We start from the raw sequence: 14,002 nt of genomic DNA on the forward strand, positions 1-14,002 counted from the left end.
ACCATCACTGATTTCTTATTAACACAGGAATGAATAGAAGATCTGTAACGCCTAGATACGGTGGACTATACAACTGGCGTATATGTAAAGTTGATTCGGCGCCTATCAACTGGTTTGATGATTAGCCTGTCAATTGGCACGTACGTGAGCTCGGCGCAGGTCTGTATGGAGTCGTTGACGTATCGACTGGAGGTTTAGGATATATGAAGTACAGAATCAGCCTCATTAACTATCAAACTCATCTATCTTTCGAGTAGATTGAAAACCCAATCCATGATAGTACATCTAAGAAACCTTCTCCTGTTTATAGATTACCATAAACCATCATATCGCATATCTAACGATAGAAGTGATCTTGAATCAGCACTGAAAAGCAACACCCTGCTTTTTAGCCATATTACTTCCTCCCTTCGCAAACCCCGTCCCGTCGGACTTAATCTCCACTAAACCCGGTTTGATTTTACTACCCTTCTCCTCTTTATGCTTATTCTTTGATGATTTTGCAGGCGTGATATCCGTCTCACAAACGTAGCATAGCATACGTCCTATTTCTGCTTCTCCTTCCGCTTGGTTTGTTCTGTGTGGATCGATGGTGGTCTCTGGAGTCATGAATTTGGTCACGCAGGGTTGACAGATTACGTGACCGCAGGGTTTTGTAACTGAAACCCCCAAGCAAGTCAGCTCTTTGAACGAATTGTGTAAAGGAGCGGGATAGGGGAGGACATACGCATAGCCTTCAACCCATTCGTCAAACTCTTCTTACAGCTTGGACATATTCGTGAAATACTATCTCCCGAGTCGGACTTTTCCTCTGTGAAATGAACATCAACCAACGTCTTGAGCGAATATTCATGTCTCGTCTCTTTCGTTGATCCGGGACATATAGGCGACAACTTCAGGTTCTTTTTCAATGCTGGCTCATTCTCTGTGCCCGGTGTTTCGGACGGAATCCAAAATGACGGTAGTACTGATTTTGCTTCTGCCTGTATCATACAATCAGCACCATAATATAATATATAGTCGATAGAAAGACGGAGATAATACGTACCTTCTCCAGCTCAATCATCTTCCTAAGCCTCTCAAGCTCCGAATTCGCATACCGCGCAACCTCCGCCTCACTCAACTCAAACACCTTCCTCCGCTTGCCATTAACGTCCACTTCCCTTTGCCGAAACGCTTCCGTCGCCGCATCAATTTTTGCCTCCATATCCTGCTGCCCGTGCCCGTTCCCATTTTTTTTCTCCATAGTTGGCGCTTTCCGCTTCTTATTGTTTTCCTGTTTACTCCCCTCAAGTCCCATACTAATCAACTCAAACTCCTTTAATTCCCTCTCCCGCGCTTCCTCCATCATCCGCGCATCATCCTCCGCACTCCGTTTCGCGGCATCTTCCCGTTCTCGTTCCAGCCTCTTGATTTCCTTTCGTTGCGCTAGAAGGTCATTGATCGCGCATTCACGACAAAATAAATCCCCATTATGTGCGCAGGCGACGACCGGTGCGCGCGCGGGTTGCAGGCAGAGTTGACATGATCCGAACGGCAAGAAGGATTCGCGAGAGAGGCGGGTGCGTTGAGTGCCCCAGTTTGAGCGTAGGAGGGAGCGTTCGTAAGCAGTAAAATGGGGGAGGGAGGTGTTGCGTTTGGAGTGTGCCATTTTTCTCTCTCTCTCTCTCTCTCTCTCTCTCTTCTGTATTTGTGTTGAAATGTTGGAGTTTGGAAGTTTGACGGAATTCATGCGGAGTTGAGATTGAAAAGTGGGTCTGTTGATAGCTCAAAAATGACGTTAATCTAAGTGGATACCTTTACCCTAATCATAATCCTTAACCCTAAGAATTTATAGTAAAAGAGAAAAGAGTCAATTGCTACAAACACACTCTAATGCTCATGCCCATGCTCATGCTCCGCCCATTTTGCCCGAAAAAAAAGAAAAGAAAAAAAACCCCGTGACAAGAAAGTCACCCAACAGCAGAATGTAGGCCAGATAACTAACTAATCACTATGTTGATGAGTCATGTAGAGTAAAAAGACACAGGTAGATCCAATCTATTTCATACCGAAAGCCAGAAGACGGGAGAACACCTAGTATATTCCTTGAACGGAGAAAGAAAGAAAAAACAATCCTTGACGTGTATGGTTGTATGTATGGTGAGGAATGAGATGGGGTATCAAGAGCAACGAAAAGAAATGAAATGATGATAGAAAGGAATTGGGGGGGAAGCCATTGAACTCGACATCAACTTTTAGTAAACCAGTGAAATCATGCGCCAACGGCTTGTTCATGAGAGTTAAGTCTTGGTTGTTCTTGGCCGGAGATTGGGTCCACCAACTCTCCACGTTCGTGGCTTGCAAGGTTCTGGGTAGAAATTTCATTTGTGGCACCTGGAGCCGTCGATATTGTTACTGCATTTGCCGGTTCAGATGTTTCAGCGTCTTTGATGTTATCAGAAGGAGCTACCTCTTGTTGAGGTTGCTTTTCTTCTTCCTCCTCTTCTTTCAAAAGCACATCCAATGATGGAACTTCCGGAATGCCGTTGTTGACTGATATGCTATCAACAAAACGAGAACTTCGTGCAGTCGCCGTGCTAGCACTGCGAATTGACTGTGGCCGACCACTATGAACCGATGCAGAACTGATTGAACCACGAAGATCACGGATCAAGTTTATGTCAGACGCCCTAGCCTCCTCAGATGCCGCAGGCTTGCGCAGCTTCAATCTCTCCTCTGCGGAAATGTTTTGCCACTCGGATCCAAATGTTATGACAGAAGCCTTCTTTCCGTGCAAGGTGAAGTTGGCATCTTTCCTGGATAATCCCTCGCCTTCACCACCCGCAGGGCCATCCACAAGGGGAATACTAGAGGCAGAGTCTCTACCTTTCTTGCTGCGTTGATGACTTGGTTTATGGTGTGAATCTCTCAAAGTTCGCTGCAAACTACGGCGGTGACTGCTGAGACGATTATCTCCTGTATTAGAGTCGGACTTTTCGTCAATATGTTTCTCAGGTATCTCAGCGTCATTTCCAAGCTTAGGTGAGTGTGTTGGTCCGTCAACTCCGAGAATACCAGCTTCACGGAGGACTCGCTCTTCGCTGTTGTCGACGTGTGTTGTACTCATTGGGGCTGTCCAGCTGAGGATGCTTGAACCGGGTCCTTCACTTCTACCGCCGGAGCTCAAAACCGACGGTTCTCTATTCAGCGACCCAGCACCATCACCGACACCGGGGTTTGGAATCTCAGACATGGGCGAAACAGCTTGATGCTTCTCGTCAAATGCTTCCGAGGAAGTGATTGAGGGGGCGTTCAGACGATAACCGTCCGTGTTAATAGGTGATAAGAACTCGTTTGAAATGAGTGTACTCTCCGGTAACATTGGAGACGCAGGTTCTGCAGAAGTCGTTTCGCTTATTGAAGGAGCCGTAAGCAGAGAGTGTGTAGAATTGAGTCTCGCTAGTGATGTATTTGGCCCGGAGGATGCCAGCTTGACAGTTGTGAATGAGGATCGTTTCTGTGTATCAGGAAGCGACTTTTGATCTATACCAAGATCCAAGGACAGGAAATGATTGTAGCATTTGGTTCGCCACATATCCAATCGCACCCATCGGAGTTTGGCAGCCATACGTCCAGCGGCCAGAATGACATTTTCTCGCGCCCTCGTATTGACAGGAGTCAACAGTTGCAGATGTCTAGCATTTCTGAGAAGATCATCGAGTTGGTTCTGATAGCCCATCAACTTCTCATCTTGCTCGGCAATCCTTCGAGACATCAATTGTTCACGTGCAGCAGACATCTCCTCGGCGAGACGTACATCAACGTAGTCCTTGGTCTCAGGAGCACTTCCATCACTTTGCATTTGTGACGATATGGAACGAGTGGAGTCCATACGAGCCATATTCTGATGTTTTTGGCCTTCATATCGAGCTCCAACGGTGGCTTTTAGAGGTATACCGGTAGTTCTGAATGTTGCTGCATAATTCAATTTTGTCAACCAGTCATTCATGTCGGCATCGGAGTTGGCAAGGAACACCTCTTCCAGCCCGTTGTGGCGAACCAAAAGAAATGCATGTTTATGTTTCTTATAGCTTGAGTCGATCAACCCAACTGCATCTGAAGTTGACATGATAGTGTCCGGCTTGAAATCTGTGACAGGAGGTGTGAAAACCACTGGCATGCGCGAACCCCGTTTGCGTTGATTCTCATACTGCGACATGAGAGATTTTGTCCAGTACAGGTCACGGAAGAAGTATAGCTGAGACGAAGTCAAAAGTGCACCCCATTCTTGCCATGGAGAACGAGCCCTCTTCTTTCTTGGATCTTTCCGCCATAGGAGGCCCACCTTCACGACCTTGATATCAACCAAGCCAGGATGTGAATCGGCCATGTCTTCCATATTTGTTGAAGTCATAAATGCATCTGGTCGAGATCGAGCCGAAACAATCTGTAGAATAGCGGATCTGGAGAAAGCTTGATGTAAAGATTCGATATCTTTAAACCCTTCTGAATCTGGGAAGCTGTAAGGATCGTCGATATTCATTACCTCCTTCAGGCCAGGGCGTAGTGTATCCAATTTTCCATCTAATATAACAGCATATGGGTCAACAGGTTGACTTGAAGTCCTTGCCAGGTGGTCAGAGCTTGCCACCTTGAGAAGACCTTTTCGCTTTGGGATCTGTCGCACACTGAGATTTAATTCGTCTTCGACGTGAATAAATGGAGTATAGGAGATGTTTTCGTAGAAGCATTCAAGAATCTCTTCGGAAACTCCATCGATGCGAGAATTTCTCACGTAGTCCTGTTTCTGCATCTTTCGTTTGTTGTTTTTGTTAAACACGTCCGTATGTAGGATCAGAATGGAAAACGCTATGAAGTATGTTTGATCTGTGACAATTAGCCCATATTCGCATTTCATGTCTTTCTATGTTAATATGTACCTGTGGTAGCAAAAACGCCAGGGTTGCACTCGTAGTAACGATCCGCAAAGCTTTGCAAAAACCTATCAATCTGCTGAGTTTCCTTTGGCAATTCCGCTTCCATCAGCAGTTTACGAATCGCCATGTCGATGGGTTCACCAAAGAAAGCAAAAGTTCGCATAAATTTTCGTAGCGCAACTTTGTAGAAGTCGTCGTCGTATTTGGACAGTATTGTGCCAATTGATCCTTTCGGGACCGACTCTTGAAGTTTGGTAAGATAGGTTGCAGAAGTGTCATCTTCTTCTCGGTCTGGAGCTATAACTGCAGTCCGGGAGGCTGATGCAGAGCCATCTTTGGTGACTGAAGTTGGAGTACCAGGAGCACGGGGACTAGTATGACCGTCTCGGTTGCTGGAGAACTCTGAGTTTTGGCGTAATCTGTTGCTCAAACCAAATAGGTCGCCAAAACTCTTCCGCCCATTTGTAGAAATCGAGTTCCGACCTGAAGGTAGATTAGATGAAGAGTTGTTGGGATCATCTCCATTACGAGAGGCCTCAATGAACGAGTTCAGGGTTGACGACCGTCCACGTCTTCCCAAGCGAGCCTTGGCCGACGACGTCGAGTGTCCCGAACGGGCAGAGGTTGTAGAGTCCTTGCGTAAGAGGGTGTTTGGATTGGCAGCCTTTGGAGACGCCAGTTTCACGGATGATTGTGTAGGAGATGGTAATGGTGATATCTGGTCTCCGTCTGGGGTAGTTGGGTCCATTGAAGTCCTCTCACTATTGCCGCCATTCGAAATAGGAGAAGTACGACCACTATGTGAATTACCAGCACCTGGCGGAGGAAGCTTGACAGGAAGCGGGAAGATATTCACGCGACTTTTCATAAGGCGTGGGATATGTAGTTTTTTGGTAGGATGCGGTGCATCGCCCTTCACGGGATTCCTGTCAATTGAACCCTGATCAGACCGAGACGATTCAGAGAAACGCATATCTTGCTCAGACGGATTGTTCGTAGTTCCGCTTTGGTATGTAGAAGTAGAAAGCCGGCCGGGTTCTTCGTGGCTAAGCCGGGAGTGACTGCCTAATGTTTGGGAAAATGGTACTTTTGCAAGACCAGGCCCGCTGCCATTGCCCATAGTCATAACTTCTCGCGATGTCTTTCTGGAGAGCGGATTTCGAAGCCGGCTTTTGCGTGCAGATTTTTCCAAGTTGGAGCTAGTCGGCGCCGTTGTTATAATTGTCGGCGCTATTTACACCATCATGTTAGCTAAGACGCAATCTCTGCAATTTGTGTTAGAGACTCACGTGGAGGAACATGGGGCATTGGCGGTACATCTCTCTCACTCTGAGAGTATGTGGCAGACAGCTGAGGATCCGAGGCATGACGAAAGCGTAACATGCTGAATCTGTTCCTTTTCATGGATGCGCTATTCTCGGACGTGCTAGCCACGGGAAAGCCGGTCGTACCACTTGCATGGTTTGAATTATCACGCTCGTATACATTCGGTCTTTCTATTTTCTCGTCGTCCACTACTGTGCCTTCATCCACATTGGGACGGGGACCGGAGTCGGATACACGCCGATCTAATTGAGAAGACGACGGTGAAGGACGGGAAACATGTTCACTGCGACGCGCATGAGGACCAAAGATTAAGCTGTACCGTTTATTGTCATTTCCATCCGAAGAGGCGAGCCTGGCTCGGATGCGATGCATGGCGAAGACGGGTGATGAATCACGAAGTGATTTATTGATATGATTGTTCCGGATAGCTCATGTTCTGACAACGACGAACAATCGGTTGAGCAGCACGCTTATGATTCTTGCATGGCTGTCGTTTGTGATGGTGACAAATGCGGGATGAGATCGCCTCAAAGCAAACAATGTCTCTTTTAGCAAATTCGTTCCTGAATTGTGATGTGGGAAGACGGAAGAGGGCGGGTTTCTGGGTATCCCCTGAAAGTGTCCGAACCGGATGTCAGCAACGGGAGGGGCACAGATCTGGCAGTACGGAGCGAGTTAGCAACGCTGAAGCATAAGATAGGAACAGTCATGCTATGAAAACAAGCACTTGACCAAGCCAGTCCGACCGATAATGAGGAAGATCGAGACCTGAGCGTTGGCAGAGGAGAGAGCGGACAATTAGGTCATCTCACCAGGTCCGCGGTGTTTGGGTCCGGAATTGTTTACTGGATGTATGCTTATAACAGACGCCGAGCGCTTTTGTCGAGAGTGATTGCGGCACTATATTCAAGTATCGGTTGGAATTCAAGGAAAAGTCGTTCGCATGGATGGAAAGTAGTTTTGGTCATGAACATGGAGAGTCTTGGTAGATGGTGTTCAGGTCAAGTAATTCCAGAGTCCATATTGACGCCAAGTGGTAACACTGGCTGGGCAACATGTTAGTCGTAGTGCCGTACTACGTATGGGGTAAGTTACTGTATTGTAATGGCGCCGTAAATACCTTCCGAGGGTGTGGGTCGAGACTGTCCATTCGCCATATACGTACGTACTTACTACAGAAGTTACGCACCAAAGTCATGTATCATCGATGCATCTATGTATAGTAGCTTAACAGTTATGATCCGCAGTCTTCTCACTCATACCACTAACTTAGGATGCTACTGTCCGTCTTGAATGGCCAAACACAATCGAATTGTGGGACGCCGCGACTCGTAGTGGAAACAATAGTTACAATACTGCATGGACAGACAGCCTCTAGGCTCTCGCCGGTCCAGACTAACGCTTGCTAGTGTACAGGGCCAGCCTTATGCGGTTAACTCTCGGAGTAATACATAGTTACAGTATACTATACGCGCAGGTGAATCCCTCGAACATTTTCTCACCAGTCTGGCCAGCCCAATTGGTACTTGGAGTTCTAGCGATTGACCTAATCCTGATCATCTAAAATCGTAGAATCATACTACGTATGGAGCAGGTAAGTTCAGCTATGATGATCGCGATAAATCTGAAACGAGTGCGTAATAATTTAAAGAAATAATTAATTCATGGTGGGGAACGGTGGAATGCTTCAGCCTGGGTCCCTTTTTTGCCATCCAAAAATCTACCCGTCGATACTAAGTAAGCCCGGAAAAAACTACACCAGCTGCCCGAGACAATCTCAGAATTCGCCCCTCCATCCACAGTGCGATCTTTCTATGCTGCCCCATTGAATAAATCTGGGCGCTGCCTTCGCGGCGTCGCTTCTGAATATCGATTACCAGCTCACAGAATGTATAGGCCGGACCATGTCTTCGTCATCCTGTGCGCTGTGTTCTTCACTGGGCAAGTAACCGCTGTTCCTGCTGGGACCGGTATCACCCATCCACATTCACCACAATTAGGCCCCTTCGAGCCCGTAGGCTTCGCATCACAAACCCAAACCCAACTCGCACCCTCTCGAGGTCCATTTACCTGGTTACGAGACTCCGTTATCGAACGAATATGGGGCATTGACAAAGAAAAGCAGTCCCTCAGTAAGCCGGGACCACGACCTGTGCCAGAAAAGTCATGGAGTCGATACGGGAGCGATATCGTTTTGCGCATTGAAGTGCACAACGCAGAGGAAGTTGAGGCTTTGGCAGAAGCCGTGAATATTCTCTTTTTGGATGTTTGGGATTCAAATGAGAATTATGTAGATATTCGACTGGCAAAAGAAGTGGTGAGTTGTGAACAGCTACCAGACTTTTGCTGCACATGTGCTTACTTCAACAGGTTCCTTCGTTGCTCGGCCTGCTTCCACAATCTCTTCAAAAAACGCATACCTTACTCATCGAAGACCTTTCAAAAATGATTTACGAATCACAATACCCATCCCGCGGTTTCAAGCACCATAAGAACGATCAGACCACTCGCCATACAGGCTTTCAATCATCCGACGTGGGAGATTTGTTCTTCGACAACTATCAGCCATTCCCCGTTATTCTGCAGTGGATGCGCTTACTTGTGTCCATGTTTCCATCGCATGTACAATTAATCAATGTCGGAGTTACTCATGAAGGCCGAGATATCCCGGCCTTTCGACTTGGAGCACGTCCGTCTGGTGATCAAAACGAGGAACCCCGGAAGACAGTCATGATTGTGGGAGGATCGCATGCACGTGAATGGATTAGTACGTCGACAGTGGCCTACATTGCCTTTCAATTGATCACGGAATTTGGGAACTCCCCTCCTATTACAAAGCTACTGGAAGACTTTGATTGGATTCTTGTTCCTACCATCAATCCTGATGGATATGTTTATTCATGGGATATGGATCGTCTTTGGCGCAAAAACAGACAGCAGACTGGTCTTCCTTTTTGTCCAGGGATAGATCTCGATCGTTCCTGGGGTTATGAGTGGGATGGTCAAGGGACACGTGCAAATCCTTGTTCCGAAAGTTATGCCGGCAACAACGCTTTCGACAGCATGGAAACCAGGACCATCGCCGAGTGGGCCTACAACCAAACACAGAACAAGCAAAGTGACTTTGTTGGTTTTCTGGATCTTCACTCCTATTCTCAGCAAATTCTCTATCCTTACTCATATTCCTGCTCAACCGTACCACCGACATTAGAGAATCTGGAGGAATTGGCATTCGGTATTGCCAAAGCGATTAGAATGACCAACCAAGAAACTTACGTAGTCAAATCAGCATGCGAAGGAGTCGTGACGACTGAGAAAGGAACCGGCCAACGAATCTCGACCAATGTCGAAAGTACAGGCGGCAGTGCGCTGGACTGGTTCTATCATCAGCTCCATGCCAAATACTCATACCAGATCAAGCTACGCGACAAGGGGATGTATGGCTTTCTCCTTCCGCCAGAGAACATTGTGCCCACCGGCCGAGAGATCTTCAACTCTGTTTTGGTGTTGGGTCATTTCTTATTAGGCGAAGGAGCGAATGGCTTGGAATGGTCCTTTCTTTCAGGCTCTGGATCAGCAGCTGGGAAAGAAGACGATTCATCTCGCACATTTGATCGCTTATTCTTCGACAACAACGAAGAACAGCTAGAAAAATCGGCTGATGACCGTGACTATTTTTCGGTGGTAGAAGAAGATGTATATCAGGATGAGGGCTGGGGGCTGTGGTAAGACTATGAACTTGTACTTAAATCTGATACCTTGGAATCTTTGTTAGTAGGAGTTGTTTTGATACCATTGATACAATTGCTTTTATTTGGAATTTCCATTGAATTGTCCCTGTGATGTGAATATTGTGAAGTTGTGGAGCTGATTAGGGTTGTGGCCGGCATCCGTTTCCGGCGATAACAAATGACCTCATACATCATTGAACTCGAATCAATCCATGGATCCCAGATAAGCTTAGATCTCGTCAGTAATTGACTTGAATTCTCTAAAATATCTCGACGACATGCAATCAGCTTTGTCCAGGTGTGCACTTAATCTTCAATGCCATTGAATCCCAAGTCCTAGGATTTGACATCCCAAGAATACTGGTCAGATCTATACAATCCCGAAGAGATCTGACAAGGATATCTATAAACCATGTCTTCTACCCAACCCCCTTCACACGACCATACTCCCCATCATCATCGTCATCATGAACAACAGCAATTACAATGCCCCCGTTCCCGCCAGCGCCGACATACCACATCCCTATCCAACGACGGCCCCTACTTTTTCCGCTCCTTGATCTGGGGCCTATACAAACACAGCCAATACACCGACTTCACAATTCGCATCAAGGGATCGGCGCGTGAGTTTCATGTTCATCGTGCCGTCATTTGCCCCCAATCAGAGATATTTGAGGCTGCTTGTCGGGGGTCTTTTATCGTATGACACTTGTCACCCCCTTGTAATATATCGGCTAGGCTAATGAGAGATAGGAAGCATCGACGAATTCCATAACGCTTACGGATGATGATCCTGAGATTGTGGAGCGGATGATAAGGTATTTGTATACGCATCGATACGATGATGTTGAGGATTGGGGGTATGGTTGTTGCGACAACGGGATCAAGAGGATTAGACAGCATTATTCGGAGAAGACTGCTGGGTTTGCAGAAGATGATAGCAACAATACTACCCATGACGGTAATGACGACGAAGATAGACATATCTCTCAATCACGCAGATATGGGCATGAATGTAGCAGCAGCAGTAGGAAATGCTCATCGCCTACCTCACCCCCCAAATCGCTATATGTCTACGCCATTGCGGACAAATACCTCATCTACCCACTAAAAGATCTAGCCCGAACCCGCTTCACGAACTGGGTTTATAGCCACTGGTTGACAACAGGGTTTGTAGCCGCCGCTCGCGAGATCTTTGACAACGAAACGGGGAATTATAACGATCTCAAAGAGGTGATTTTATCGACTATCACGTTACACGCTGATACCCTACTCTGTGGTGGGAGCTACAGCACCAGCAACGTCAGCAATAGCGACAAAGACAGTGAAGCCAATGAAATCAATAAGTTCATGCAAGACTACAACGAAGTCAGCATCGAAATCCTCCACCGCACTCTGGATCGAGCCCGTATCCGGCAGCGAGGGCTGGAAGTTGATATTGCAGACTTGGAGTCGAGGGTGAAAGCGTTGAGGGTTGAAAACAAGAAGGTGGCGGTGTTGCAGAGTCGGAATAATAGTCTCAACAAAGAGTTGCTGGATATTAAGATGGTGGTGTTGGCGTGGAAGAGGGATTTGAAGGACTATAGTGCTGGTGGTTCGAGTGATAGCAGTAGGGGAGGCAGGAGTGGTAGTGCGAGGTGAATGCGAGACGATGGGGATTGCAATTATGCCTGTGAATGAGCTTGCAACTTCGATAGAGGGGCTTAAGATTGACTAGGCATTCTTACAGGAGCTAGCAAGCAAAGAGAAACATGTCCAATGCAAAACATCAAGCAGGAGCAAACCTCCCGCTAACAAAGGTCCTACGATACTCGACAGTCTATACAGAGTATGTAAAGACAATATTGACCTAGAGCCCAATCAAGGCCTGCATATATGCTACGTCATCAAAAGCGGCCCTAGTAAAGCTATGTTCTGTAGTCCAGAATCCTAACCTTTCCTTTCTCACTTCCCTTGCTCTGCCTTACTTTGGGGCAGGTTTGCAGGAGTCCACAAATAAGCATACTGCTCCTTTCTGTTTGCAGCTCGACTACAGAAGCATGGCGCCTCTCGAAAATTTGCAACGAGCCGCGTTGGTCGCCTCTTGTACAAATCCGTTGCCGGGAAACATCCTAAGCCACTACGGTAAGCGAATTATTAGAATATCCGATGATCAAGTCGTGAAATGGGGCCCGGATGTTACCAGAGAAGAATTTGATAATCAAAGGCTAGCGTATGAACTTGTGGACAGCCAGAAAGTTCGTATCCCACGCGTATTTGATTTCTTTTGTGATGAGCGAAGTTGGAGGTATATTGTGATGGAGTATATACATGGAAGAATTATTGATCTATTGGAGGACGTTAACGCCATACAGCGGGTTGCGAGTGTGTACGTTACTCCTTGAATCTCGGCCATAGAAGGTAGGAAACAAAGCAGATTGCAATCAGGTTGCACGCTATTTAGGCACAACATTCTCTCCTCGTGCTATATCATCTCAAGGTACCTAGTATAGAAGCCTTTGCAGACGGATAATTGACAATTCACTAACATAACCATAAGTAGAGCAGCTCACCTAATGAGCCATGTCCAGGAAACTCCTGTTTCCCAACTCCCTTCACATATTTACCACCATGAAGAGCGCCATGACTTTCTCGGAAGACCTCTCGTCTCTCATGCTATCATCGAGGGTCATCTTTTCCTCGGGCATTTCCTCTTGCAGACATCGAACATGTGTTATTCTGAACAGACGGCCCCCTTATCACTATATTGATATTAGGTTAGATATTATTTATATGAATCTGGAGAGTGCTCCTAATCGTTATTGATTACATGGGTTACAAAATCACTGTGTTCTCCCTTCCTATATGATTTGAGGCTTCTAGATACCAGGTTCGGGCATTGGAAGGCTTTCCGTTTGTTATAGCTAGGTTCTACTACCTATAACTCATTTTAGTGTTGAATTCAATGCGTGAATCCCTCCGATCCTTAATGTAGTTGACACGTGCTCGCATACAAATCTAGGTTTATAATCCTCCATACGAGGCCCCATCGTAATGTCAAATTTGGTGAGCGAATCCCCCAATCCCCCAATATAGCTGACGCGCACGCTCACGTATGAATCTAGTACACAATTCTACATCTAGCCTACGAACGAGTCCACGAGCGAGCCTGCCTACGTACGAATTGGTGTTGGATATCTTGGGCGTAGGACTTGGGTGTTGTATACATCTGAGAACGTTGACGTTTCTCATGGTTGTGATTCATATTTGTAAGTACGCGTAATAATACAATATATAATATTATGAATATATCAATAGGGAACCCAAGTGATATTACTGTATCATGTCGGTGACGTTATAGTCCTCTTACCGTGATCTCACTTGTCATGTCACTATCATCGTACTCATGCACTACAGCGCTGTTATCTTCTAGCCCGCTGTAATCTCACAGTGCGACCACTCTATGTAGCCTTACCGGACCTTTACAAATATCCATATATTGCCGCTATTGTTGGTTGCGTTGGATGAATATCTAATCACCTAGTGACATGGCGCTGGGGCCAAATAGGCCCACCCACTGATATTTGGTCATTCTGGATGACGGTAATCAATATCTACACTAGTTAACTAGTTAACTAGCCTATATCTGACTTGACAAAAGCCACTTCGGCCCAAGTGTACCCAAAATACGCATGGGCATGACTAGGGTATGTTGGGGAGCCCATCTGGTTGATCGGATAGCCGCCATTTACCACGCACTAGTATGCAGTGTTCCCTACCCCGCTCGTGTTACGAGGCCAGTCTACCTGGTCATAAACAAGAGAAAAAAAAGTTCCAGTGAAAATAAATTAAACATTCAATCAGATCTAGAATCTTGTCGAGTGCGGCGTGGACTATTGATTTTCCCTCGCCTCTTTTGGAATGATTTGGCCCAAGTACAATTTGCGATTGAGTCAGCCTTATCTATCAACATCATAACAACAAGATATCAAGCTGAAAATCGCTCATAGGACTTTGACTCCGTTTGCTTTCGTTCGCTCTCGTTCA

The 14,002-nt window shown here is 46.5% G+C and overlaps 4 protein-coding genes across 4 annotated transcripts; 2 read left to right on the top strand and 2 right to left on the bottom strand.

Moving 5' to 3' along the window:
• Window positions 1–360: 360 nt before the first annotated feature.
• EYB26_005760 (uncharacterized protein) lies at window positions 361–1,651 on the bottom strand (the record flags this gene model as incomplete). Its single annotated transcript, XM_054265043.1, has 3 exons — window positions 361–659; window positions 728–983; window positions 1,049–1,651. The coding sequence occupies 3 exons, from the start codon at window positions 1,649–1,651 to the stop codon at window positions 361–363; spliced, it is 1,158 nt and encodes a 385-aa protein (XP_054121018.1).
• A 603-nt stretch (window positions 1,652–2,254) lies between these two features.
• On the bottom strand, window positions 2,255–6,617 carry EYB26_005761 (uncharacterized protein; the record flags this gene model as incomplete). Its single annotated transcript, XM_054265044.1, has 3 exons — window positions 2,255–4,869; window positions 4,923–6,149; window positions 6,209–6,617. 3 exons carry the CDS (start codon window positions 6,615–6,617, stop codon window positions 2,255–2,257), a joined length of 4,251 nt encoding a protein of 1,416 aa, XP_054121019.1.
• Window positions 6,618–8,133: 1,516 nt separating this feature from the next.
• Window positions 8,134–9,974, top strand: EYB26_005762 (uncharacterized protein; the record flags this gene model as incomplete). Its single annotated transcript, XM_054265045.1, has 2 exons — window positions 8,134–8,562; window positions 8,616–9,974. 2 exons carry the CDS (start codon window positions 8,134–8,136, stop codon window positions 9,972–9,974), a joined length of 1,788 nt encoding a protein of 595 aa, XP_054121020.1.
• Window positions 9,975–10,388: 414 nt separating this feature from the next.
• EYB26_005763 (uncharacterized protein) lies at window positions 10,389–11,617 on the top strand (the record flags this gene model as incomplete). Its single annotated transcript, XM_054265046.1, has 2 exons — window positions 10,389–10,676; window positions 10,730–11,617. 2 exons carry the CDS (start codon window positions 10,389–10,391, stop codon window positions 11,615–11,617), a joined length of 1,176 nt encoding a protein of 391 aa, XP_054121021.1.
• Window positions 11,618–14,002: the final 2,385 nt, after the last annotated feature.

The sequence above is a fragment of the Talaromyces marneffei genome, chromosome 4 (assembly GCF_009556855.1).
Source record: "Talaromyces marneffei chromosome 4, complete sequence".
Lineage (NCBI taxonomy): Eukaryota > Fungi > Ascomycota > Eurotiomycetes > Eurotiales > Trichocomaceae > Talaromyces > Talaromyces marneffei.